The 24,576-nt window shown below is 41.0% G+C and overlaps 1 protein-coding gene across 1 annotated transcript in view; it reads right to left on the bottom strand.

The window, feature by feature from the left end:
* LOC126259570 (nephrin-like) overlaps nt 1–24,576 on the bottom strand; it is a 1,073,586-nt gene that overhangs the window by 725,558 nt on the left and 323,452 nt on the right. Inside the window, exon 2 of the mRNA XM_049956477.1 lies at nt 126–258. Coding sequence (XP_049812434.1) covers nt 126–258 — 133 coding nt within the window. The remainder of the gene's footprint in view (nt 1–125; nt 259–24,576) is intronic.

Below are 24,576 nucleotides of genomic sequence, written 5' to 3'. Positions count from 1 at the left end.
TGATGAAAAACTTTTTTTTAACGTGTGTATAGGGGCGAATATATGATAGAGTGTTATATCTAAATCAGTGGGAAGAAGTGCGGTATGCGGTTAAGCCTTAAAACAACGGAGTAAACGTTATCTACCTGTAGATTGGTGTGCCGAGGTCCTCGCGGTACCACAACACGAGCAGCACCGTGTCGCCGATGTCGCTGGTGGATATGTTGCACGGCAGACGTGCAGACTCGCCGGCCACGACCGTCACGTCAATCAGAGGAACTGCAAAAAAGGGAGCAGAAAGGTAAGTTAGCAACGGTAGAGTGGTGCTGTAGGAGATTTCACTGTAGTTTGGTCATTATATATAGAATCAACAAGTTAAGTGCGGATGGATTTGAGGACAGCACCGTGTTCTTCTGAGGATGATAAAAATTGAGTTACTCGAGACACAAAAGGATATGGAAAAGTCAGTATTAAATGTACTATATATATTGTAGGGTGTCAATAATTCTTGCAATTTCACTCTTCATTAATTTTGAAATTATAGTTTTCAACAAGTGAAAAGGTAAATCCAATATTTTGTATTGTTCTGATTTACAGATAGAGCAGATCTAATGGACGCCAACGAAGAAACCTCAGAAGGAATCCCTTGCATGCGAGGTCGCGAAAGGCCAGTGATGTTTAAGCATTCGACGCTCCACGTATTGTCTGCCATGCAACCACAATACTGGATGCTAGTGGCAACAGGAAGCGGGACTAGAGGAATCCAATGATGAGCACAGCGGGAGATAGGCAGCGTAGTTGATCTGCTTAGTCGATGTGTAACTCACGACAGTGCTACAGTGCTAGTAGTGTTGATACAAAGCATAACAATGGCAACGATAAACAAAACATTGCATTATATCTACAACAGTAACCAAAGTCGATATTTCTTCAGAAAGGAACACAAGGAATTTCGCAGAGTGAGAAAGAAGGACAGATGACCGTACTAGCACCGAAACGGACGGCAACAGTGAGATTATGCCGACTGTTCATTTGGATAGTAAAAATGGTTCAAATGGCTCTGAGCACTACGGGACTCAACTTCTGAGATCATCAGTCCCCTAGAACTTAGAACTACTTAAACCTAACCTAAGGACATTACATACATCCATGCCCGATGCAGGATTCGAACCTGCGACCGTATCGGTCGCGCAGTTCCAGACTGTAGCGCCTAGAACCGCACGGCCACCCCGGCCGGCATTTGGATTGTGAATTGGCTGGAAGTTATTTATTTTGCTGTGAGAAGTTGGAGGTGCTGTGTCCTATACGATTGCTCTGCCATCTACGATTCTTTCTCGTGTGCATGATCTTGCAGTGGCAATAGGGAACATTTATGTCACAGCAAGCAAGAGTGGGAAAATGAGCGTAAGAAAACTACGACCACGGCACAAGCCTTTCACAAATATCTGGCCAAAATAACATACTTTTGCTTGGTCCCTGGTATGCGTATAAAAATTACGCTCCTTTAGTATAAACTGTTCCTCCTGAAAAGTGACATTGCAGTTCACATCACCTGGAACCACTAATCCAATTCAGCCTCTGGATGTTTTTTACCGTGCCTGTAAAATATGTTGTCGCACTATCTGCAGCTACTCATTAAAGGATAGTTTCACAATAAGCACCACAGTTTAGCAATCGGTTGCATGCCATCACATTCCATTACATCTCATCAGCCCGTTCACCAACATGATTCTCTACGTATTCTTTAAGAGCGGGTACCTAGCTCAACGTCGTGCATGGATTGTTTCTCCTATGGAGTTCGTCCTCGATCAAGATGTTGCGAACCTTTGTGGTCACTGTGGCGCGACAATTTTCATTCGGTGTTCATCGTGCAAATAAAAGGTTTGTTTTGAAGATTTCTGCTATATTGTGAAGTGTAATACGTACATCCCACAGAAGGTTGATCTCTTCACCTCAAGACATTCATTTTCTGTTGCCCTCGTGATGTACATGGTGAGTCATTATCGACTGTTAACACTTTCAATGAGCCTTACTAAAGACTGAACTTGCAACTTCGCCCTAGAGGGGTTCGTTGTCAGAGTGTAAATTGATTCATAGAGTGGAAGTGCGATACCCAAGTGCGACGAAACTTTCAATGGATCGAACCACAGTCCCATCGGACTCGTCGGACTGGGCACGTCTTATTTACTGAAATATGTAGCACGCTCCATAAACAGCAAACGATACGTCCTTCGAGCTCAGCCTTCGACGTGGACAAGATACTACCTGAGTTTGCATGGAGTCTGATATAATCAGTGCGCACAGCGACCAGAAAATTGGAACTGTCATGATGAACAATGTACAGAGTATTGTGTTAATCGTTACGTCCTTATCTAGACAATGATATACTGGCCAAAATTGTCTCAGAAAAAGACTACTAAGAAACTACTTATATCTGATTAGTCAACTATTCGTGAATTCGGCAAGTTGAGCCTGCAAAACGTCGGATGTGAGAAGGATGGCCTCATCTTACACGTGAAGTGGAAGGAGGCAGTCTTACAGTCAGTGTGTGTTCGCGATTTATGTACTATTGCATCACGGGTACATTCTTTTTCAGCGAGGTTGCGGTACACAACTGGTACACTTGAAGCCTAACCTGATATCCCAGTATGAACAAGCTGGTTAGATAGCGCTTTCTGGGTGAATTGTTTTCGGATGGGTGGACTGGACGAGATGCTTCGATTCGGTTGCCGTCAAAGTCACCTGAACTCAAACCTACAAACGTTTCCTGTGCGATTTGGGAAATGGAGAACCGTAACAAAGTTACGGACCTGCAGGACTCGAAGATAGATGTTCGCAATGCACTTGAACACGACTTCATGAGTGTCAAGGAGCATGCATAGGAATAAACTTAGTAGTGTTGTACGTGCCAACAGGGGTGCACAGAGCGACGTCTTTGAATTGAGAAATAAAATCTTACGAGTTAACGAACAGGCATATCAAGGACCTTACATGGTTGATCCTTGGATCGCACTTCATTAAGGTGAACTAACGGAGTTACTCAATGGCAAACACAGGCTAATGATTTTTTTACTGGTCATTATCTAACATAAGAAATAAATTATACTGCAGTAATTTAAAAGAGAAACTGCTTTTTTCTAGTACCTATAAGCACAAAGCTTTCCGGTACCATGCTGCTATCATCACGTGTATTTCAGTTACATCTACGTTAGTGAGTAGTGTAGTTTCACCTTTCCTCAGCCACGTTTTCTCTTCTAGCACAAATGCTTATGCGTAACTGCTCAAGTGATCTATATGGATTACGACTGCGAAACAGAAAGATATTATCTCTGACACGTGACATAAAACTCTGTGGATAGAATGTGGAACATTACGTATATTATGGGCTTACTCACTACTGATTTAGCAATGGGGAGAGTATGATCATGTGGGAACACTAATTACCGGCATTGTTGGAAGTTAAAATTTTGAATATGGAATGTAATTTGATTAATTATGATAACATTTCATCTCATGCACGAGTATGACGTATCCTGAGATGTAGCTAAGAAGATGATTTATGGTAAAACATAATTTCATGAATGGAAAAGGTACGACGAATTCTTTGGTTATTTTAACTTGTATTTGGCTGGGAACATTTTTCGATGTGTCGTAACTCGTAGGGAACTTTGTATCCTGGGAAATCAGTAAAGTCCGCACCACCGTCGTTTACGTTCTATTTCGGGAGATTAATTTCAGGACTTTTATCGAAATTAATACGTCTTGGACACTGATTCCCATGCTGCAAAGTGAGTACGTCGTAGCATCCAAGACGGCTTCCCCACGGCGTGTGATTATGCCGCTGAGTATTTCGAGAGTTTTCAGAGCTGACGATCGCCGGAACTCTGCAGAAACCAGAAATTTAATTCCAGTGGCTGACTTCGACATCGAGGGACCAAATGAGTGTGATTATGAACTGTAACTGTCTAACCGTTCTGTTTTATAGACTTGAGCATTAAAATAATAATTAAATTTATACATGAGTGTGGGAGATATCTGTATTAAAATTCTGAGGAAGTGATTTCTCTCGCCAAAAAGTTTGGATTCACGTAACTAGACGTGTTTGAGTCATAACAGGTTAACTTCTGTTTAATAGGGAGCGAATTTATAGTAGGTTTGTTTGCTTGGTGTGCAGCTGAAGTTGCGTACCAAAACCCTTATTGCTGAGGTACATATTTTTGAAATACTCCTGATGATAGTGGCATGCTTCGTAAACGCATCGTGGTAGTAAACGCTAGTAAAACGTGACAGAAGCATTACGATTTCCAACGAAAGCTATCTCTCAACTAGAGTTTGCAATAAGCTTTACAGTGTGGCCACAGAGAATGGATCATCAGTTGCAAGTCTTGTGAAATCCAATGGAATATTCTGGTCCTCAGACCGTTTCAACCAGACCCAATTTGAAGCAATGTCGTTGCTTACTGTGACATGCAACGTAACTGACTAACCATTACAATGGCTCTTATTTCTCAAGTTTGATATGTCACTTCCTGTTAATGACAGCAGTTTGGTTTCATTGTTCAAATTATATTTGGGCACGATACGAAAAGCGGAAGGGATATCATTTGGCCCTGGAATTAGAAAGAAAGAAGAAATCTATAAAAGCTTATATAACGTATTGTTTATCTAAAACCAGTTCATTAAGCACCATTCCCTTGATATCATAATTACGCAAACCAGCCACCATATTTCGTTCTCTGACGTAACAGTGGAACCTCACCATTTTGTGACTGTCAGATTCAGCTTCTGCCGACAACGATGGAGATAGTCATCCGAATTTGACGCGGCATGTTAAAAGAGAGCTTACATTCATCCTCATCATTAATATTTCTGGGTGAACTTTAGTACCATAATCTACAAAACTGACACGAACAACGTTGCGAAAGTCATGTTTTTTCTAGAAAAAGTTTATGCTTTGGTGAAGCCTCTTGTTAGTCCTTGAACACTTGTGTCAGTTCTCTCATACATACTGAGCAAGAATCTCTTTTCTTTCGACTTTTATATTCATCAATTATTTGAGTCCTGCATGCGTGTGACGCCTCTCACATCACAATCATTTACAAAATTCAATATATTATCTTTTACAGTACTATGGTATGACAGTTCGAGACCCAAATTAGGAGTAAATGGGGAGGATCTGCAACTTACGCCTTTCAAAGTGCTTATTCAAAGCAATGGTATTGAAGCCATTTAATGTATACCTAAAGCATTATCCGCCGTTGAGAGTGCTGTCCCACCTAGCCATTAATACAGATGCACAGTGTTAGTTGAGTGAACGGCTTGTGTTAATAGTTGGGTGGGACAACGCTCTCAACGAAAGGTGATGCTTCAGATATACATTAAATGGTTACAAACCCACAGTTCCGAACAAGGCCTTTGGTAGGCTTCAGGGGGATATCCTCTCCATTGATTCCCATTCTGGTCCCCCAACTGCCCCACCATCAGCCTGGCTGATAATTCACTGTAGTCGGCATAATCATCTTGAGAGAAATCAACAATTGTTTACATAATTCTCGTTTATTGTTCCGTCGCAGTTGTATGTTTTTAATTAGACTACATGTTTCGATTACTCTGAATCATCTTCAGACCCATAACAAAGTAAGTAGAGACGATGGGTTTCTGACGCAACTGCTTAGGTAAATTCTGTGTTTATGAATAATTCTTCTCTTTCCTAATTACTGTAAAATATTGGATGGCACATATTTAGTTTTACTTTGTTTTAGATCTGAAGATGCTCCTGAGTGATCGAAACATCTAATTTAATTAAAATTTACAACTGACAAGGAACAATAAATGAGATTTAAATGGGCCGGATCTTAAACAGTCCATTGTGCTGCTTGGCTTACCGCACCACAGGAATAAAGTAAAGAATGTACAAAATTCTTACTTTCATGCTGCTGCAGCTAATCGAATATAACTAGTATTAATATTTTCTGAGATATATAAATTAGCTTTCAGTCATTTTGTTAATAATTTCTGGAATTTTATGGAATCCTACTAGAACCTTTTCAATATTTTCGTCTAATAATTTTCATTTCTACTCAATGCACTGAGTATTTTATCTTTGATTCATACTACAAATTAAGATCAAAGATCGCCAAGGCGACAGAAAAGGAGACAGTCACTACAAATTATTTTCCAGATTTCGTGAAGCCATATGAGAGGTATCATGACCAACAACTCGATATTCCTAAAGTTTTGAAAGACTACTAGGATAAATATACACAGTGCTTGGATTCAGAAGAGGAGCAGAACCATGCTTTGACATCCACAGCGATTGCAAATATCTGAAATTACCATCGCTTCGTGAGATGATAATTTAAATTCATCACGGAACACGAACTTTTGGAAGTAATAATGGCTTTTGTCATAGAATTTGCATGGCCCATAGCCCCAGCAGCATGGAGAAATACTCCGCGAGATGAGAAACTTCACCAATAAGTCTTAGTTCAGATTAAAAATTTAATGTAAGCGATTTGAGGAAAACTCTTTTTGTAAGTATCACTAGCAGAAACGAGGATTCGAAGCGAATTGATACGATCTAAAGTGTTCCGTAGCCATTGTGTGTTGAATATGAATTTGGAACTTATTAATACAAGCACCTTCGGGTGGGATTTCCGTACACAATTTTCGACTCGCCTTTCCGTAGTCAGGTAAATGACCGAAAAGAGCATAACATAACCGCGATATTCACTTTCTTTTTAAGTAGAATTAAATGTAGATCTTGTGTTACAAGTACATTAATGCATAGGATAATGACTTGTGGAATATCATATTCAAATGACTCTCACGTCTGCTTGGTTGCGCTAGCTCGGTCAGGAACTCTTCTTCTTTCCCAAATAATCAATGATTGATCACGGGTATGAACCATTACTCATGGCTGTCTTCTTCAAAAATTCACGTTTTTAATCCATTATCAAGTGCTTTGCTTTCAGAATTATTTATTTATTTTTAATGGTTGGTCCGAGTTTGCTGACAAGAAGGAACGGCGCGGTTCGCTTATTTCCCGGTCTACCTTGCTAGATGTCACTCACCCGCCATATTGCCCAACTAGTGTAATCTATGAAACGACGAAGCGTTCAGTGCAGGAGACTGAAGTAAAATCTTCCAACATTAGGTAATGAATGGATTTGTCTTGCGGAAACATTTTTGAAGCATGTGGTTTTCTATTTTTCTGGGTTTTCCGACTTTGAAAGACCAGATTTCGCGCGGCTACATTTGTACGTGCAATGAATCGGGGAGGGGGACGGGCAGATGAAGTAATGGGCAGCAAAAAGGCGCAACAAAGAAAAGTAAAAAAGAAACGCTGTACCTTTCGTTACGTAGACAAACCACCACCGTTTAAAAAAATAAAATAAAAAATGAAAAAAATGGTTGCCCGTCGCAAAAGCATTCTGTAGCACGAAAGATTAAAATAGGTAGCATTTGTTGGTCTACTAACACATGCTACGGAAATGAAACTAAAATAAGCAACGATTCTTCCATGCGATCGGAAACGATTTTCTCTAATTCTGTTATGTGAAGCGCGCTCCATCTAGCACATCAGACAACTTTCACTGCTTTCAATATTTATCCCTTACGTGGGTTCCCGACGATAGGAGGGAAAGGTCACCTCTGTCTGAAGTTGTCCAGAAAGTTTCCGGTCATTGCGTGTTGTTTTATCGAGTGTTTTGCGTTTGTGTTTGCCATGAAAGATAAAGCCTTGTTAGTGTTTGCTGCTCCACCTCGCTGTCTATTTGCGTTCGTTTTCGGTCTCTGTAAGCTGTAGGGAACCGAAGGACGGCAGCGCATTTCAGTTTTGGGTCATCTCAGTTTTATCTCATATCACCGTTTGTCTAGTTTTAAAGAACTGGTTACATCCTGCGCTTTTCCATGAGTAATATGACTAACGCATTTCTTTTCTTGTTTTGACATCACTTACATTACAGTAGAGCACTGTATAATTTTTTTCACACGAATAAGTAGCTGAATAACGAGATGTCATTGGTAATACTAAATACCAGGCGGGACGTCACACGGCTGAAATCGCGATGGTAAGTGCTTTCAGACGCTAAAAACACGCTATCAACTGGTTGACGGTTTAAAATGAACACATTGTTGTAATAGCTCCGTAACGCAGCATAATACGCGCGTAGCACCTCGACATTCATGTGGTGAAGTTTTAAAGACTGGATATATGAAAACTCTTTAAGACATCCTTCCATTCCAGTGGAGAGAAACTCTTAAAACTAATAAATAATATTATCACTGTAACGTAGCAGTTTTTCGTACAGATAGGTCAACTCTTCTTTTCATGTTACAGAGAACTTTCGTAGCGAGAACCATTAAATAAGGCTAACATAATGTTATGGAATAACTGTTTCATAAATGTCACATTCGATCCCCACAGTTCGGTGTTTTCTGGGATAATTTGTGGGAGAATGCTTCAGGACTTACTGAAAAGTGAGCATGCATTAAAAGATTAAATGTGAATTGTTCATTTGTATCCCAATAGTAAGTTACATATCGTGTTGATGACAGTTTATAGAGGGAGACGTTGCTGTATACACTCAGACATACAAGAAATTTTACGTCTCCTGAAGATAACTTCTTTGTCTCACCTACAAGAACGTAACTGTTTTCCGAAATGCGGCTCCATTTCCTAACTGGATTTTATGAAACTGATAATGAAATACGTTCTGAAATCTATTACGCTCTTACTGGCGAATAAAGAAAGCGCTTTGGAAAAAAAATGAGTAACAACATCCAAAGAGTACAATTACCGACGTAGCTACCAATATAAAATAAATAAAATAAAATAAAATATTATTTATTTGTATATGTATTATAGTGATTGGTTGTAATTAATATTTGCTTATCTGGAACGTGGACGTTTAATTATTTGGTATCAGACGCTTGACAATGGCTTTTTCGTAAATGCAATGTTATTCGTAGTTGACCGTGAAATGTGATTCAAATAATCGGACTTCGTATTTAAATCGTTTCCAAAGACTGCTGCGGTAGGTGCGGACTCAAATCTAAATCTCTGACTGTCTACTAAACATAAAAAGTTTACACAGTTAGTTAAATCAGATATATTCAACAAATAAGCCTACAGTTAAATAATTCTACTTACTTTCATAAATATAAATTCTTTACAGAATCGAGTGCCTAGTAAGATTGCAACTCGCAGTGTACTTATATAACATCAAATATGGCGGTGTGCCAGTTAATAAAATATACGTGCTTCCCGCACCAGTTGTTGTACATGACCTGTCCCTTCTTAATCAAACATAAAAAGTTACTGCAGACTGCAGTCTGCTGTTTCACGATTTTTAGAAATCGGATTGGAAATAAAATTCTTCGCTAGAATTAATTCATCGAATGAACAGAACAGCATCACCTGTGAGACGTTCTTCAGTGGGTGACACAACTAATTTAAAACATCCAAAAATATTCATTTTATAGCTTTTGTATGCAAATAAACTTCGTTGGAAGAGTAAGTTATTTGTGAAATACAATTCCGTATTCCAGAGAGGAAGCTTTCAGTTCTTTTGACAATTACACATCATTGGCTCCATTTTTTTCCTGGTATATGGCAAAATTCTTATTATTACGATCCACAGAGAAGCTGTTATTGTCCGTCAGGTTATGAGGAACATTGGTGCTCTGATATACTGTACAGGAAGACACCTTGCTACTTTGATGAGCTCCACGCGTTGGTTCGAGGGAATGTGTTTGAACGATTCTGATACGCTAGTAATTTTAATGTCTTACATATGCGGATGACTTAGTTGTGATGGGAGATTCGATTGAAAGTTTGCAGAGTAATATTTCAGAGCTAGATCAGAAATGTAAGGGCTATGGTATGAAGATTAGCATCTCCAAAACGAAAGTAATGTCAGTGGGAAAGAAATATATACGGATTGAGTGCCAAATAGGAGGAACAAAATTAGAACAGGTGGACGGTTTCAAGTACTTAGGATGCATATTCTCACAGGATGGCAACATAGTGAAAGAACTGGAAGCAGTTAGTTAGGTTTAATTAGTTCTAAGTTCTAGGCGACTGATGACCTCAGAAGTTAAGTCGAATAGTGCTCAGAGCCATTTGAACCATCATATCAAACCCTGCAGTGAACGCTCAGATACGATCTACTCTCTTCTGCAAGAAGGAAGTCAGTACCAAGACTAAGTTATCTGTGCACTGTTCAATCTTTCGACCAACCTTGCTGTATGGGAGCGAAAGCTGGGTGGATTCAGGTTACCTTATCAACAAGGTTGAGGTTACGGATATGAAAGTAGCTAGGATGATTGCAGGTACTAGTAGATGGGAACAACGGCAGGAGGGTGTCCACAATGAGGAAATCAAAGAAAAACTGGGAATGAACTATATAGATGTAGCAGTCAGGGCGAACATGCTTAGATGGTGGGGTCATGTTACACGCATGGGAGAAGCAAGGTTACCCAAGAGACTCATGGGTTCAGCAGTAGAGTGTAGGAGGAGTCGAGGTAGACCAAGGAGAAGGTACCTGGATTCGGTTAAGAATGATCTTGAAGTAATAGGTTTAACATCAGAAGAGGCACCAATGTTAGCACTGAATAGGGGATCATGGAGGAATTTTATAAAGGGGCTATGCTCCAGACTGAACGCTGAAAGGCATAATCAGTCGTAAATGATGATGATGATGATGATGACTCTCTCTTCAATCCTGTTCCTCTGTCTGATTCGGTACCGTTAATTGAGGTTAGGTTTGTAGTTGAATTAACGGACCTATTTCGACATGTGTTGACTTCCACTTATTTTTTATGCAGTATTATGAGCAGACAGATGGAACTCCACGGAAAGCCCGTTGTCGCCTGTTATTGAAAATTTGTTTATGGAAGACTTCGAGAAACCTGCCTTGAAGTTGGCGGCTTTAAAATCTGCATTGTTTTTTTTCCAGATTCGTAGACGATACTTTTGCTGTTTGGCCTCAAGGCAGTGAGAATTTGAACGACTTTTTGGAGCACTTGAATTTAGTTTACCCAAATATTCAGCATGTGTTGGATAGGAAGAAGTTTGATGGTACTTGGTTGATACTACCTGGGATATGCTATTTATATGAAACATACTCGCAATGACCGTTATCTAAAGGCTCATAGTTCTCATAATCCGGTTTAGCGTGAAGGGTACTTTGCACCTTGGTTCGCAGGACCCATGTCATATCAAACGCCGGCCGGAGTGGCCGTGCGGTTCTAGGCGCTCCAGTCTGGAACAGAGCGACCGCTACGGTCGCAGGTTCGAATCCTGCCTCGGGCATGGATGTGTGTGATGTCCTTAGGTTAGTTAGGTTTAATTAGTTCTAAGAAGTTCTAGGCGACTGATGACCTCAGAAGTTAAGTCGAATAGTGCTCAGAGCCATTTGAACCATCATATCAAACCCTGAGAGTTTGTCAGCTGAGTTAGTCCGTCTAGATGTCATCTTTCGTCAGAATGGATACTGTGAAAGACAGATCAGACGTGCGTTTGGCTATCGGCCAACCGTAAACCGGGAGTGATAACAGTACCGAATTGGCACCAACGTCTGCGGCCTTTTTGCCTTACGCAGGGATAATTTCGAAGTAGAGTGGTCGTATTTTGTTAAAAACTGCCGTAAAGTGTGTTTTTCGACCACACTTCTCGATTAGAGTCATTTTAGGTTCCGTTAAGGGTGATCTTGGTTTGTGTAGGGCAGGTGTAAACCCTATTCCTTATTGTTGTGGCATGTTATATATTAGCCACAGTATCTGGACCATGGAGGACCGGTGTGCTGAGCATAAGAAACGCTTACAACAGCCGAACGAATCGGCTACTGCAGAACATCGTCTTGGTACCGGTCACCCCATGGGTCACGGGAGTCTGGCATGCACTTTCAGCTATTGGGACATTGTTAGTAAGGAAGCAGTTGATATTCAATTAGCAAAAAATCTTGTAAATAGAGATGGCGGTTCCTGCTTAAATACTGCGTGGACTCCTGCTCTCTCCCTTGTCAAAACACAGAGGACACAGTTAATGTTATCTCGCTGGTTGTTCAGGAATTTCCACTATCGATAACATCACGTCATATAGCTATGACATTGGCAACATGTCTAGTCATCAGAATGGCTCCTATTTTTCAAGCTGGACTTCTCACTTAGTGTTAACACTAGCAGTTTGGTTCACAGATTAAACTATTTGGTCGCGTGACAGCAAAAGCAGAGGGGCTGTCCCTCGGCACTGGTACTAGAAAAAAAGAAGACAGCTATAAAATCTTTATTACTTTTTATCTCATGCAAAGGAATTCGTGCAATCCCGTAATATCATGACGCAATCCAGCCAATCAGATTTCGTCCTCTGCCATAACAGTGGATACCTCACAAGTTTCACGACGGTTAGACTGAGCCGCTGCCGTCGACGATGGATGAGATTTTGTTCCAAGCTAATCGAGAACTTTTTATCCAAAGTGTCCATCGCTAAGGACTTTGTAGCCAATTTTGATTAACTAATAACTTAATTATATTCAAATTCATTAATAACATTACTGTGTTAACTTTAGTAACATAATCTACAAAACTGACATGAACAACGATTATGGACCCCAAATGACGCGAAAATCATATTTCTTCATGAAATATCTTATTCTTTGATAAAGTCTATCGTATCACCATGGAAAGTTATGGCAGTTCGCTGATACAAACTGTAGCACATACGACTTTGCTTTCTCGTTTTACATTCAGTAACTGTTTCAGTCCTGTACGCACGTAACACCTCTCGCAGGCTAATCTCTTACAGATTTCATTTTATATTATCAGTATTGAATATGCACACAGGATTTGATCGAAAATTTCAGAAAAATATTTCTTTGTGGTAAGGTGTATACTGACATTCTACCTCTCTCCAGTTGGAATCAGCTACCTACTTGCCTAAAAAATGTGAAACGGCGACCATTGAAAGGCTAGATCTCGAACAGATCGCCCCACTTCTTGGTCTAGAGAATCAAACACTCGTATACTGGGGCACGTGGTAATGCTTCACGTGGTTCGGTAACACGTAGGCTTACACACACACACACAAACAACGCATGTATCATTATTCACACACACGTTTTAATTTTTAGCTGGGACAGTGTTCTCAACGAAGGACGATCTTCCAGAAATAAATTAATAAGGTCACAATCCCTCAGTCCCGAAACAGATTTTTGATAGCCTTCCTTAGGTTGTAATGCATATGCCGGGCCTGATAAACCCATTCTGTTTATTCCCAATTTGAATCCCCTAGCTGCCCCACTATCAACTTGCCTAATACTTGGTTTAACACAACCGTGACTCTTTAACCTGTTGGATCCAGAACAGCTCGCTGCACTTTGCTTAAAACTGTATGTTCATTCGACTCTTTCATTTTTTTTCTCATTGTACAGGGAGGGACAAAATGGTCATGAAACATGAGCTCCGGGGTGCTTACCTTAAAACCTAAGAGCACTTGTTTCCCTTGGGTGCAGTGAAACACATCTATTCTGCTAAACAAGTGCTCGTAGACCTTAAGGTAGGGATTTTAGAGCCCATGTTGAATGTGCAATTTTTGCTTGTTTTGGGCCATCCGGACCAGCGTGTCTTACCACACAGTGACACCTTTACCGTTTTCCATCATCTCTCAAGTCATTTATATCTTTCTTCTGTCAGATTCTTTTTGTAGAATGGGATTTGTTTGCGTGTCACAGACCTCAAGGTCCTTCTTGTTTGAAACAGTTTTCACCATTCTAGTCTCTGTTCTGATCTCTCTTCTGTTTGTAGTTGGTTGGTGAAGCCGTATTTTGGACAGAAGACTGCCTTTATCCAGTGGATAAGGGTATGCTGTTGTGGAGATTCTGCACTGAATAACGGTTTCAATTTACTTGCTTGAATGAAACTTAGTTAAATTAGTAACTATATAATGACATCGCTTAACTGGAATGGGGTAGTTTGCTTGAGCGTATTAAAATGGAAACTTACAGCTTGCTTGTACTAGTTGTATGGAAGCTGATTACAGCACTGTAAATTATCTTCTCATTTCGTCGTGCTGTAAATTTCATGTTGTTACCGCCTCCTGAAGTATAAAACAGTTCTTGCTTTGTTCAAAACCACGAGTTAAGAAAATAATTATCCAACTGCTTGTCGTGAATCTTAATCTTTTAGGTGTTAATGCCCATGCAGGCTTGTAAAATCATTTCTTTGTGTTCAGTTACAATATAATTGCTGATATCAAATTTATTTCGATATATACCTTGTCATTCTCTGTATTAATTCACTAGATCATGCCACTTTGTGCGGCCGGCATCTTTATGACGCTTGTGGCCTCACAATAAACAAATCTTTAGACCAGACCGTATTGGAAATGAAATACTATACTCCAAAATCACAAGCTATTACTAATGAGCTTTTTTTTGCATACTATTAGGTTGCGGGTCCAGTTTATGTCGATCCTTGCAGTCTGTTACTTATTGTGCATAGTCTATCAGGGTACCTTTATATTAGTCAGGGTATCTTTGTATCACTTACTACTTTTGTTTCAAATGGCTGCAGCTCCGTCTACGTGCATTATTTTACACTAAAAGTAACAGTTTTATTACTTCTCTGATTTCTAGTTAGATTTCAGTTGCCTTTCCACCTTTTCATAAGCTCTCAGGTTTGTGACTATGCTGTAGTGGCCCATAGAACATAAGAACCCCACTTCCTTGTGTCTTTCAGAATATATAAGCTCTGTCACACAACTTTAAAATGTGACCATTAAACTGCCTGACAAAAAAAGTGTAGTACCTAGAAGGGAAGTAGGAAACAAAATGAAAATAAACGGGTTAAGATGGGTATGTGACGTTATTTCAGTGATTACAAAATGGAGTCAAAATGGCTCTGAGCACTATGCGACTTAACTTCTGAGGTCACCAGTCGCCTAGAATTTTTTTTTTTCGTCATCAGTCTACTGACTGGTTTGATGGGGCCCGCCGCAAATTCCTTTCTTGTGCTAACCTCTTCATCTCAGAGTAGCACTTGCAACCTACGTCCTCAATTATTTGTTTGACGTATTCCAATCTCTGTCTTCCTCTACTGTTTTTGCCCTCTACAGCTCCCTCTAGTACCATGGAAGTCATTCCCTCATGTCTTAGCAGATGTCCTATCATCCTGTCCCTTCTCCTTATCAGTGTTTTCCACATATTCCTTTCTTCTCCGATTCTGCGTAGAACCTCCTCATTCCTTACCTTATCAGTCCACCTAATTTTCAACATTCGTCTATAGCACCACATCCCAAATGCTTCGACTCTCTTCTGTTCCGGTTTTCCCACAGTCAATGTTTCACTACCATACAATACTGTACTCCAAACGTACATCCTCAGAAATTTCTTCCTCAAGGCCGGTACTTGATATTAGTACACTTCTCTTGGCCAGAAATGCCTTTTTTGCCATAGCGAGTCTGCTTTTGATGTCCTCCTGGCTCCGTCCGTCATTGGTTATTTTACTGCCTAGGTAGCAGAATTCCTTAGCTTCATTGACTTCGTGACCATCAATCCTGATGTTAAGTTTCTCGCTGTTCTCATTTCTACTACTTCTCATTATCTTCGTCTTTCTCCGATTTACTCTCAAACCATACTGTGTACTCATTAGACTGTTCATTCCGTACAGCAGATCATTTTATTCTTCTTCACCTTCACTCAGGATAGCAATGTCACCAGCGAATCGTATCATTGATATCCTTTCACCTTGTATTTTAATTCCACTCCTGAACCTTTCTTTTATTTCCATCATTGCTTCCTCGATGTACAGATTGAAGAGTAGGGGCGAAAGGCTACAGTGTTGTCTTACACGCATCTTAATACGAGCACTTCGTTCTTGGTCGTCCTCTCTTATTATTCCCTCTTGGTTGTTGTACATATTGTATATGACCCGTCTCTCCCTATAGCTTACCCCTACTTTGTTCAGAATCTCGAACATCCTGCACCATTTTATATTGTCGAACGCTTTTTCCAGGTCGACAAATCCTATGAAAGTGTCTTGATTTTTCTTTAGCCCTGCTTCCATTATTAGCCGTAACGTCAGAATTGCCTCTCTCGTCCCTTTACTTTTCCTAAAGCCAAACTGATCGTCACCTAGCGCATTCTCAATTTTCTTTTCCATTCTTCTGTATATTATTCTTGTAAGCAGCTTCGATGCATGAGCTGTCAAGCTGAATGTGCGATAATTCTCGCACTTGTCAGCTCTTGCCGTCTTCGGAATTGTGTGGTTGATGCTTTTCCGAAAGTCAGGTGGTATATCGCCAGACTCATATATTCTACACACCAACGTGAATAGTCGTTTTGTTGCCACTTCCCCCAATGATTTTAGAAATTCTAATGGAATGTTATCTATCCCTTCTGCCTTATTTGACCGTAAGTCCTCCAAAGCTCTTTTAAATTCCGATTCTAATACTGGATCCCCTATCTCTTCTAAATCGACTCCTGTTTCTTCTTCTATCACATCAGACAAATCTTCACCCTCATAGAGGCTTTCAATGTATTCTTTCCACCTATCTGCCCTCTCCTCTGCATTTAACAGTGGAATTCCCGTTGCACTCTTAATGTTACCACCGTTGCTTTTAATGTCACCAAATGTTGTTTTGACTTTCCTGTATGCTGAGTCTGTCCTTCCGACAATCATATCTTTTTCGATGTCTTCACATTTTTCCTGCAGCCATTTCGTCTTAGCTTCCCTGCAGTTCCTATTTATTTCATTCCTCAGCGACATGTATTTCTGTATTCCTGATTTTCCCGGAACATGTTTGTACTTCTTCCTTTCATCAATCATCTGAAGTATTTCTTCTGTTACTCATGGTTTCTTCGCAGCTACCTTCTTTGTACCTATGTTTTCCTTGCCAACATCTGTGATGGCCCTTTTTAGAGATGCCCATTCCTCGTCAACTGTACTGCCTACTGCGCTATTCCTTATTGCTGTATCTAAAGCGTTAGAGAACTTCAAACGTATCTCGTCATTCCTTAGTACTTCCGTATCCCACTTCTTTGCGTATTGATTCTTCCTGACTAATGTCTTGAACTTCAGCCTACTCTTCATCACTACTATATTGTGATCTGAGTCTATATCTGCTCCTGGGTACGCCTTACAATCCAGTATCTGATTTCCGAATCTCTGTTGACCATGATGTAATCTAATTGAAATCTTCCCGTATCTCTCGGCCTTTTCCAACTATACCTCCTCCTCTTGTGATTCTTGAACAGGGTATTCGCTATTACTAGCTGAAACTTGTTACAGAACTCAATTAGTCTTTCTCCTCTTTCATTCCTTGTCCCAAGCCCATATTCTCCTGTAACCTTTTCTTCAACTCCTTCCCCTACAACTGCATTCCAGTAGCCCATGACTATTAGATTTTCGTCCCCCTTTACATACTGCATTACCCTTTCAATATCCTCATACACTTTCTCTATCTGTTCATCTTCAGCTTGCGACGTCGGCATGTATTCCTGAACTATCGTTGTCGGTATTGGTCTGCTGTCGGTTCTGATTGGAACAACCCGGTCACTGAACTGTTCACAGTAACACACCCTCTGCCCTACCCTCCTATTCATAACGAATCCTACATCTGTTATACCATTTTCTGCTGCTGTTGATATTACCCGATACTCATCTGACCAGAAATCCTGGTCTTCCTTCCACTTCACTTCACTGACCCCTACTATATCTAGATTGAGCCTTTGCATTTCCCTTTTCAGATTTTCTAGTTTCCCTACCACGTTCAAGCTTCTGACATTCCACGCCCCGACTCGTAGAACGTTATCCTTTCGTTGATTATTCAATCTTTTTCTCGTGGTAACCTCCCCCTTGGCAGTCCCCTCCCGGAGATCCGAATGGGGGACTATTCCGGAATCTTTTGCCAATGTAGAGATCATCATGATACTTCTTCAATTACAGGCCACATGTCCTGTGGATACACGTTACGTGTCTTTAATTCAGCGGTTTCCATTGCCTTCTGCATCCTCATGTCGTTGATCATTGCTGATTCTTTCGCCTTTAGGGGCAATTTCCCACTCCTAGGACAAGAGAGTGCCCTGAACCTCTATGCGCTCCTCCGCCCTCTTTGACAAGGCTGTTAACCGAATGAGGCTGACTTTATATGCCGGAAGTCTTCAGCCGCCAATGCTGATTATTTATCAAAATTTAAGCACTGGCGGGGATCGAACCCGGGACCGAAGACGTTTTGATTATGAATCAAAGACGCTACCCCCTTTTTTTTATTGTTCGTGTTCGTTTGTTGTATCTGCTCGGGGAGGACGTCGTAAGTCATCCATCCAAGTTTGTCGTTGATCGGTTTGCTCAGTTTTTTTTATTACAGAGGGCTGCTAACCCTCTGACCGAACATGCTGAGCTACCGTGCCGTCCACCCCTAGACCACGGGTAGAACTTGGATCTACTTAAACCTGACTAACCTAAGGACATCACACACATCCATGCCCGAGGCAGGATTCGAAACTGCGACCGTAGCGGTCGCTCTGCTCCAGACTGCAGCGCCTAGAACTGCACGGCCACTCCGGCCGGCTAAAATGGAGTCAAATTTACAGAGAACTAGGCGTATGTCTCCACTTGTCATTATGACATTTGCACCCCCTCTGGCCTGGATGGATGTGCTGATTCGCTTTGGAAAGGTGTCATAATGCCGTTTACAAATCCACGCTGGCCCACAACTGTTGTAACTGCTCCTTGAAATCCTCTATACGGGCACTAGGACTGATTTGACCTTGGAGCTGGTCTCACTATTTTCTATTGAAGATAGTTCAAGTGATCTTGTTGGCCACAGGAGCGAGGAAGCATGCTGAAAGTTCGTAGAGACACACTCCATGTATGGACGAGCGTTGTCCTGTTGAAATATGGCACCACGATATTGTCTCACGAGAGGTTACACCTCAGGACGCAGATCTCCATGCCGCATCATTGTGCCCTTAGAGTTTCCTCAATCACAACCAGATATGACCTAAAGTCATACCATGACGTTAGGGGTTACACCAATGTGCGTTTTCAGAACACTGGAGGAATATGGCGAATTCCCAAGTCGCTGCTACACACGCTGACGGTGGTCGTTCTGTATACGGCATAACCGTGATTCCTAGCTGAACACATGGCCTCTCTATCCATCAGCCGTCCTTGCTTCCCTGTCACAGGCATAGCCACCTGTGTTGTGTCAACGTTAGCCTAAGCACGGGAGGTTAACTTCCTTGTCTAGCTGTGCTAGTCTCCAAATACTGGTACGAGATAACACAAAGTGTTGGCGCCTGTTCGTTAAATGTTCTTGGCTGGAAGCGCAGATGCGAAGCGGCTACGATTGGCATATAGCACAATTCGGCGATTCTCCGTACTAGTGGCCAGACGCGATCGACCTAAACACTCACGAATACACCTGCTGCCGCGTTCCCACGCAGTTCGACATCGGGCCCCTGACACATCAGAACTCCCCACTAATCTGTATACCGAGAACGAAGTCTTTTGCCACGGTACTGTCGTATAAAACATTCTCAGATTTCTTGCCGCATCAGTTCAAAGTAAAACCTCGAGCTTCCCACAGTTGTTTCTGTTGTGTTGGCAGAAGAGCCAACACCGTGTTACGAGAGGAGGCCGAAATGCACGCGTTTTAGCTCACGCAGGACGGCGTGAGGGGGGAAGAACTATACTGACGTGAGGTCTGGAACATGACAATGGAATGAGAATTCAGAAAGGCGGACGTAATTAGTTTGATACTTAACTTTAATCCATTAATGATGTACGTCGCTCTTGACGGTACATGGTCCACAATATTATCTGTTCAGAATACATTAGTAACGATAGTAACTGAATATGGCGCCTTGCTAGGTCGTAGCAAATGACTTATCTGAAGGCTATGCTAAACTGTCGTCTCTGCAAATGAGAGCGTATGTAGTCAGTGAACCATCGCTAGCAAAGTCAGCTGTACAACTGGGGCGAGTGCTAGGGAGTCTCTCTAGACTAGACCTGCCGTGTGGCGGCGCTCGGTCTGCAATCACTGATAATGGCGACAAGCGGGTCCGACGTATACTAACGGACCGCGGCCGATTTAAAGGCTACCACCTAGCAAGTGTGGTGTCTGGCGGTGACACCACAGTTTCCATCGTCTTCATCAGGAGCAACTGCCTGTCAAAACTACTGCTGTTGTGGCCTTGTATAGCCAAATGGCGGCTTCAGAGTGGCCTGTAATTACGCCATGCTATGGCAGATGGCACCAACGTTTGCACTGATGGCGCCACCACTCCAGTCAGAATGTAAACATAGTGACGAATATATCTGGCTCTACTCTGCATCCAGAGCTCGTTTCCATGCATCGCTAAGATTGTGTCCGCTATTACAGTTAAAGACTTTCTCACACATTCTCATTTCTATACCCTGTTTAATTACAGAGTCCCAGTATGTAGGAGCCTGGGAAAAACTTTTGCTTCATCCAACATTATTTTATGTTTGTTGGTGAGACTGCGCTCAGAAACAGTAGATTTCTCCAATTCTCGATTTTTAATATGTAGTCGTCGTAGTGCACAGCTGTCGAAATGGTGAGGATAGACTGACCAATGTAACTGCTTCTGAAATCACAAGGGGTGTTGCAAATCCCAGGAATCCTGAGTCCGAGACTGCCCTTAACAGGGCGTAACATCTTTATCTCCTTAGGAGAATGGAAAATAGTTCGGATACCTCATCTTCCAGGAATCTACTTTGCTGGATGTAGCACTGCAGATGGGAAGGAATGCAATGGGTGGTTCTGTATGGGAATGTTCAACATTTTCACGTTCTCTTTTCTTGAAGAACGGTGACTACATATCATGTGACCCATAGCCATTCTTTCGGAACACAAACTTCATGTGATTAATTTCAGAAGCGGTCATCACAAGAAAAAAATTTTGTTCTTTGTACCAGCATATTTGTACCTGACCTCTTATGCAGTGGATGGTAAAAACTCTGGGTGCTGAGATATAAATCAGTGTGTCTGTAAGCTTCTGGAACACTGAGTGGCTGAGACGTCCATCTGACATTCGTTGTAACAAAACATCTAAAAATGGAAAACTTCCCTGTTTCTCTGTCTCGACAGTGAACTAGATGTCTTGGTGCATACTGTTGATATGTGACACACAGCCGTTCTTTTGCAACACATACTTCACGTGATTAGTTTCGGAATCCAAGCGGTCCTCATAAGAAACAATTTTTGCCCCATGTACCAGTGTATTTAGAGCTGCCCTCTTACGGAGTGAATCGTGGAAACTCTGGGCGCTGAGATATAAATCAATGTGTGTGTGTGTGTGTGTGTGTGTGTCGGTTTGAGGTACACTGAGTGGCTGAGACATACATCTGACATTCGTTGAACCAAAACAATGAGGAGAACAGCACTGTCACGTAATGATTACGCTGTCTCACACGAGTACACGGGGTCTTCATAGAGATGACTCAACGCTGTTCACTCCCCTTATACACTCTAAAAGGCCTGGTAACAACATTAAACACGATCGACACTAATGAATTCTGGTGACCACTCCATATGTCACAGAGAACTGCAAGTCTGTTCACTTATATACCTGCTTATGGTGTGAACTCGTACTAAGTCACATTGCTAGAGGACCTTGTATTCTGGGTATTTCACTTTCTTTCATCAGGCGCTGTATTTTACGTTAGTGTCACTTCAGAATACACAAATGCCTCGTCTCAGTCGACTCAAACCACACGTCGTTTTTAGTTTTATTATCATTAACGTTACACTTATCATAACATTAATAGTCATAAAAGATTTTGATGAATAACTACGTTCTTTAAGATCTTCCTTTTGTTTATCAGTACATACCTGTTACGAACGTATAAGATTTTTTAAAAATATAAACTGACAAGGTTACACTACTGAATTATACACCTAATCATTTAATGCATTTGCAACGAGTCTGTTCGGCTGGCTTTATGTTTGCGTTTGCAGACGTGTGCTTAATATACATCGTTTGAATAAACCAGCACACACGACCTGTTGATCAAATATTAGTCTTCAATCCAGTAAGTATACAAGTACATAGACGCAGATTACACCTTCTCGTTTGCATCAAACATCTATATCCAGTGCCGTTATTGCTTTAAGAAAATACATTAGCATTTACCAACATGCGCTTCAGATTGCTACGAAGTTGCGGCCGATAAGAGTGCTAAAAAGAAGAAAAACAAACAGCTGTCATTGTTCGAGGATCTGGTGGTTTCAGTTTGCAATAGTAATACACTTCTGCCCAGTAGTGTAAACAATTCTGCATCAGAAGGAAGGAATGCTGCTAATTAGCAAGCTAGGTTTATCGAGAATTAATGGGGAAAGAAAGCATAAAGACGAGTTATACTTTTCTTGATAAACACCTATCAAAAGATAACATCTATATCTGGATACAGATAATGTACATCGACCCTCCGAGTGGTGAATCAAAGAGGGAGCCTTAACACATTCCTCAACTACTTAAATGTTCTCGACATAAGACGCAAACTGACCACCTTAAAATATGCAACATTTATAAAACCTTGTTTTCTCTTAAGTCAGAAGTACTGCCGTTGATTTGATGGTGTCCTCCACTTTTTTCCACGTTCTGCCAGTCGTGTCACATCTCACACCGACCAAAGACTACAACCTGTTCTGCTTGTGCTAGTCACATTTCGTCTCACTGATGCTTCTTCTAGCAACCAGTTAACCAACCCGTACTGCGTCCGCTATGTTTCGAAAGGCACTTACTCTCCTTCCATCTCCTGATGAAGTCAGAATTGGGCATATGACGACATCAGAGTATACACCTTCCTAAACGTAGCGGATACATATTGAATTGGCGCGTTAAGGAATACAAGATCAAATCATATTGAAACGCAGCAAACACTTTCATACACATATCCCATTAAGCTGTCCTTTCTTCCGGCAAGGGTCGTCCATATACTTACGTTTGCTTATTAGTAGTTCTTCGTTTAGTATTGTATCTGTCTACTTAATCCTTAACAATCCTTGATAGTGTAAGTAGCCTGTTTAGGTTTTTATGTTGGTAACGCCACGTAGCGCTCTGTATGAAAATCGCTCACTGTGCTGCGTGCAGTCTGTGGCTGGTTTGACTCATTGTTGGAATATTCACTTGTGTAGTGTTGGGCAGTTGGATGTGAACAGCATGTAGCTTTAAGCGGACGATCTGGACTTCTGTCCGCCAGAAAAAGGAAATTTGTAAAGATGGATGTCATGAATTGATAGATATATGCATGATGACTTTTGAACACTATTGTTTGTTCTCTATCAAAGTCTTTCATTTGCTAACTATGCCTATCAGTAGTTAGTGCCTTCAGTAGTTAGAATCTTTTATTTAGCTGGCAGTATTGGCGCTCGCTGTATTGCAGTAGTTCGAGTAACGAAGATTTTTATGAGGTATGTGATTCATGAAAGGTGTAGGTTATTGTTAGCCAGGGCCATTCTTTTGTAGGGATTATTGAAAGTCAGATTGCGTTGCGCTAAAATTATTGTGTGTCAGTTTAGCGATTATCAGAGTAAGTATAGAGAAAACTGTGTGAGTACGTTTAGTTTTGCTCAGCCGTTTCAGTATCAAATAACGTAAGAGTTTCTGCAGCACTGTCATTCATAATTATTCTAAGGGGACGTTTCAATAGAACCACACCAGAAAAATTTAAGTATCCTCATACCTGAGTTTGTGAAGGTCCACACTTCTTTCGAATGCAGTCCTGTGTTACAGACATATACTATCAGTATCAGTGCACGATACCAGTGGTTCTTCAGTTGAAGAAAACTTTCTTCATCTTGGCCAATCCACTTCTGTTATCTTCGTTGCTTTGTCTACAACGAGTAATCTTGTTTTCTTCGCTAGGAGATTTTTTTTGTTTCTTCCAGTACTGTGTTTTTCCTAGTTTTGATACTGAGCAAGTCTTCATTCTGCCTTTGCTCTGTTTATCCGTGCCCAGTGTGATGTCCCTTTGAGTAGTCCTACCATGTGCGGCTAAATATGTTATTATAACTGCAGATCTTAGCATTACTACATGTTATTAGTCAAAGTCTCTTCCTCTCCTGAACTTTCCATTCGCTTTCTTTACTGCTTTTTCTATGTACAAGCTAGGCACCAGTGGTGGTCCAACCTTACACCTTTCACAACACAAACTTTTGTTTCCTCGCATTGCAGTGTCTTGATAATACTTGGTAAATTATTCGTCAGTCTCCGTACTGAAGCCTGAATCTTCTGAGGGTTATGTACGTATTGTTTCGCTTATTGTTGTAACTTTTAAACATTCATACAGCAATTTAGGTGAACTCAGTATCTGCTCGACTGCTGCGGATAGTTTGCAAACTTTACCACTGAGAAATGTCAAAAAGAGAATGCTTCCATATGGTGTCAATTTCAACGATATTAAAGTCAATATTTGTGAGTATAGGAACTATTTCCCTTCTAACTACTTCTGAGTTATTTTACACTACAGATTAAGGAGTGCACCTTGGTTCGTAATAATTGTTGGAGGAACAAAGTTTTTCTATTCTCTAATTAGCTGACACAAATAAAGTAGATCATATACTAAATA

The sequence above is a fragment of the Schistocerca nitens genome, chromosome 5, assembly GCF_023898315.1.
Source record: "Schistocerca nitens isolate TAMUIC-IGC-003100 chromosome 5, iqSchNite1.1, whole genome shotgun sequence".
NCBI lineage: Eukaryota > Metazoa > Arthropoda > Insecta > Orthoptera > Acrididae > Schistocerca > Schistocerca nitens.
This window is presented reverse-complemented; position numbering and strand designations above follow the sequence as displayed.